The sequence below is a fragment of the Electrona antarctica genome (genome assembly GCF_951216825.1).
Source record: "Electrona antarctica genome assembly, chromosome: 19".
Taxonomy (NCBI): domain Eukaryota; kingdom Metazoa; phylum Chordata; class Actinopteri; order Myctophiformes; family Myctophidae; genus Electrona; species Electrona antarctica.
The window spans coordinates 12,025,695-12,030,331 of NC_136800.1; the positions used below are offsets into that span (position 1 = coordinate 12,025,695).

The 4,637-nt window shown below is 37.7% G+C and overlaps 1 protein-coding gene across 1 annotated transcript; it reads right to left on the minus strand.

The window, feature by feature from the left end:
• Window positions 1-878: 878 nt before the first annotated feature.
• LOC306943390 (stress-associated endoplasmic reticulum protein 1) lies at window positions 879-4,163 on the minus strand. Its single transcript, XM_079529684.1, has 3 exons — window positions 3,933-4,163; window positions 3,454-3,529; window positions 879-1,394 (listed from the first exon to the last, which is right to left on the minus strand). The coding sequence occupies exons 1-3, from the start codon at window positions 4,014-4,016 to the stop codon at window positions 1,354-1,356; spliced, it is 201 nt and encodes a 66-aa protein (XP_079385810.1). The 5' UTR covers window positions 4,017-4,163; the 3' UTR covers window positions 879-1,353.
• Window positions 4,164-4,637: the final 474 nt, after the last annotated feature.

Sequence of the window (4,637 nt, forward strand, 5' to 3'; positions counted from 1 at the left end):
ATTCACTTAGTATAAAAAACATTCGTAGCAGCAATTTATTCAAATGTAATTGAATTGAAGTTTGTTACTCTGTAGGCCTATATTTAACAGAATTTCTATGTACCAATGTGTAAGCAGTGTAGAGTATAGTGTACACACAATGATTTGTATTGGTGCTTGTATTACATTCTCTCTGTCTAGTTTCTGCCCTGCCTACACATCCCACAGTACCAAACATGGTGTGAAAAAGCTTATGCTGAACCGGAAATTTGTCTTGGGCTTTCACCCCAGCTGCAGCCACACATAAAACATCAGTGACAAACAAAAATACATAACAGAGGGAGACACAACATTACACAAAGCGTCTTTGAGTGTCAAGAAAAGCGCTATATAAATCCCAGATATTATTATTATTAAGAAACCCCTTTGAATCTTGAGATGATTTGCCATCGTTTTAACTGGAGTGCATTACACATATAAAACCCCAGAATGATAACACAAATAACTGAATTGACCCTATATTTTTGTTTCCATCTTATTGTATCGCAGTATAAGTAAATTTAATATTTAGATCACATTAAATCTGACAGTCATCTGACAATGACAAGAGGCATTTACATGTTATGAAGAGCCCTAAACCGGGCTGTACACGACAAGAGGCTGATTTTACAAACATCACACAGACAAGGAGATAACCATTAGGATACAGGATTAAATTTACAGGGCATAGAGGAAGTGATGGATTTGCCACAGTCCAGCAAAGCAATTGGCAAGATGTTGATCCAGGGGAAGAAAAGAAAAAGAAGTGTTCTATTAAATCAATGTCAATAAATAAGGTGTCTTTGTGCCTGGCTGAGAATAGTGTAATAACCGTGGACTGAGAAGGCCAAAGCTGTGTGAAACATACTTTGTACAGTATGTTGTTAAACCACGTTATAATCGGACTAAACGATTTTCTATTCCAAAAAAAAAAAGGAAAAAAAGAAATAAATGATAGACTAATGAAAATAATAAATCAATATGCAAACAATATATGCAAACAAATTAAAATGAATTGAACACAAACGATTTTATACAGTGGCTGACCTGCCTCCAGCAAATGGAATCTTGGAATGGAATGTGTATTGCTTTGTTTTAGTGCTGTGATCAAGTGTTAACCTGAATCATTTAAGGCACAGAGAAGGAATGGCCTGAAAATTACAGATCTAATTGAAAACAATATTAAAAATAAAAAGCATTTATTTTAAAAGGAAAAAACAATACTGAAAACATAACAAAGGAGCGAGTTGATCCATAGTTGATTGGAGAACAGATGGAAGGACGGACGGGTAGCCAGTGGAATGAACAGACTTCTTGGGCTATAGGATCGTCATCCTACATACCCATTCGGATACTCTGAATAATCTGGAAGATGGCTGTGGAGAGAGGGAACAAAAGATGGATAGGGCTGTCACGAACATGACATTTTAATTGACGATTAATTGTCACGCAAATAAATGTATTTGAGCCCCTCCTATGTCCAGATTTCAGTGTGTGTGCAAACACAAACTTTGTCCTACACAAACATTAAATTCCATTGACAATGAATGGACAATTTTGAGTGTTCGTGTAAACACAAACATTGTGTAACACAAACATTGAAGACGAAGGTGAGGACGCAAATTCTGATTGTCCGGAATGAGATGATGTATGATGATGTACGATGATAAGAGTGCCCCTCAATTCACACAGGTGTGATTTTTCAACATAGAAACTATTATGAGAGATTATATGGAAAACAAATCACACCCATGTGATCCCTTTTGTCTTCAATGTTTGTGTCTACACAAAACCCCAAAAGATGGGCATTGTGATCAGACGATTATGTAAGTATGAGTGACATGCCTAAAGATGGAGAAATCCAAACCCCATAAATAAAACATTTCTGCCACTTTCCAAACTCCATAAATAAAACATTTCTGCCACTTTAATTGAAGTGTGCTAAATTCAATTTCAAATTCAATTCGAATAGTTTCACCACTGTATGGTAGAATAGAAACAATATCATTAAAAAAAATGTGGAAATAAGCAGATAGTCAAATTATACAGACAGCAAAAAAGTAAAAACATCACGACAGACGGACAAAGCTTCAAATACATAATTTCTAGTCCGCAGACATGCTTGTCAGAGACCATACAAAATTGTCAACAAGGAAATTCCAGATCAGGACATTCTATTATCAAATCTGAACCCACAATCCTCTCTATAACTTACTTTGTGGTCTCTGATTCTTATATAGGCATACTGCTGCCAGACCACAGTGACCATACGGTACATAGTCTACTCTGGGCCAATGTGACCCAGAGCAGCAACCCTGGACACACAGTCACATACACAGCAAAGTGCTTACTGTAGTATTACTACAAAGTATATTTAAAAAAAGAAAATGCATCTTACACCATTGTACATCATTACCTCAACATAATTACACAACTTAAAAATGAAATGCAGGCTACTAACCCTAACCCTGTTAACAATAAATACAAATGTAAAAAAAAGTGAGTCACCCCTAAATGACAAAACTGAAAACAAATAAGAGATAATCAAAGAGATAATATGAGTATCTCAACAGGCAAGATGGCTGCCAACACTGATCCAAATGTGGATGTCCTTATGTAGACTTTGCTGAGGTGGGCAAACATGTTGGACAATGCAAACACACGTGTACAGAACCACCTTGCTTGGAAAAAGATTAGGCCTACCAACATAGGAAAGAATAACATTCAGCAGCACATGAGACTCTGTTCCTCAAGTCTTTAAACCCTAACTACAGTAGATAGGGAAGAGAAAATGCTGCCAAACATTGCCAAAATATGTAATCAGAAGGTCCTAGCAATTAGCAAATATAAAAATACAACGGTTTGTGGCCATGCTGTGTTTGTGACATGAGTTGCTGAGTTGGCTGGCCATGGAAATGTCAGGAGATAAGGCGCTCTCATCTAATCATGGTGTGTTCTTGACAAGGGCAGCGCTGCAGATAAACTCAAAATACCTGTGTGAATGCCAACATCTGATGTTTTGGTCAGTCTCAAAAACGGTTTTAACAAATTGAGCAAGCTAGTGGAAATAAGTGTGGAAGTAAAGTAATGCTACGCCTCCTACCTCTAATCTTTTTCCATCCTCAATTCCGTCAAAGATCAATCCTCAATGGCTGCAGTCAGTTACAGTTGAGTTTTACTCACCAATACACAACTATCACAAGTAAGCCTGGGACCGAGGCTACAACTATCATATAGCAGTCTATCACTGCATGAGAAGCAACTGTACTGTACTATTCTTTTGTCACATTATGGCACCCCTAAAGGCACTAACTCACTATTTTCTTTTTTTTGCATGATTGAGTTGCAGCAACAGTCACAGTGAATATAATTATTTGAACTGTATTGAGTTGAAGTGAACAAAAAGATTTTATTACGTTTTTACTTTACACTCACCTGAGCCACAAACAACAAAAATGAACAGGGCCAGAAGCCAGGGTCCCACGGCCATTTTTTCATTGTCAGTGGTTCTCTGCAACGCACGCACGCACACACGCACACGCACACACACACACACACACACACACACACACACACACACACACACACACCATTAAAACGTAGGCCTGGCTTATTACATACTATCATTATAAATCAATGACATACAGTATGGACATATAGAATGCGGAAAGATGCAGCTGAGATATTTACATCTTATCTTGATGGCCAAGTTGATAAACACACCAGACATACATAAACAGTCAACATATCTTGCTGGCCAACTGCACAAATCAAGTTCCTACTAAATCATATAGCAGGTTCAAGGAGAAAAACAGACACCGGTTCTTGAATGAACAGTTTAGTAGCCTCATATTATATTTATATCAGATAAAAAAAAGAAAGCACAAGGACGTGCAGTCTGATATAAACGTTACCGTGGATTTGACGACGTTGCCTCTTTGTGTGATGTTTTTGCTGTGTTTCTCGTTGGCCATGCGGATCCTCTGCTTGGCGACCATCTTTCAATAGTTGTTTTTCTTTATATCTGGAAAAATAAACGACTCGGTGCCTGTAAGGGGCTTCTTTGCTTGAGTTTAAAAGTAAAGCACACAGATAGACAGGAGGAAAAGCAACGCGTTACTAATGCTACGTATACAACTGCGACCCCGCCCACACCGGAAGAATTCTTCTTTTTTTTTCTTCCTTTAACTAAAAAAACTTTATTCAAAACCGTTCAAGACAAAAGACAAGGTGTAGACAAAACAATGAAAAACATTTAAAACTACATTAACACCATAGATTATTACAAGCAGTATTGCAAGCAGACCCCCCACTGTAATTACAAGACAGTGTTACAACTGATGCGGTAAAATTAAAAGACCCTATTTTCCAGATTTTCCATGCTAATCTTTCCAGACCAAAAAATATATAAAATATCTATTGCACCTATTTTGTTCATATTTGTAGCCTATTGGTCTATTTAGGCGCTGCACATTAATTGTTTGATGCAACATGATTGCATTGCACACTGTTTTCTTTCTCCATCCTTCATCCACCCTGGCCAAGACCTACGCTGAAAAGACTATCAGCGGAAGTGGCGGAAGTGTTGCGTGTAAGATAACTACGTCACGCGGTGCGGC

What these genes read in the sequence shown, in the direction of transcription:
- LOC306943390 (XM_079529684.1), bottom strand. Translation starts at nt 4,016, where the DNA reads ATGGTCGCCAAGCAGAGGATCCGCATGGCCAACGAGAAACACAGCAAA. An exon ending in GCAACGTCGTCAAATCCACG is followed by an intron (nt 3,530 to 3,932) that starts GTAACGTTTATA and finishes CGTGCGTTGCAG; the next exon opens with AGAACCACTGACAATGAAAA. An exon ending in TTTTGTTGTTTGTGGCTCAG is followed by an intron (nt 1,395 to 3,453) that starts GTGAGTGTAAAG and finishes CTCTCTCCACAG; the next exon opens with CCATCTTCCAGATTATTCAG.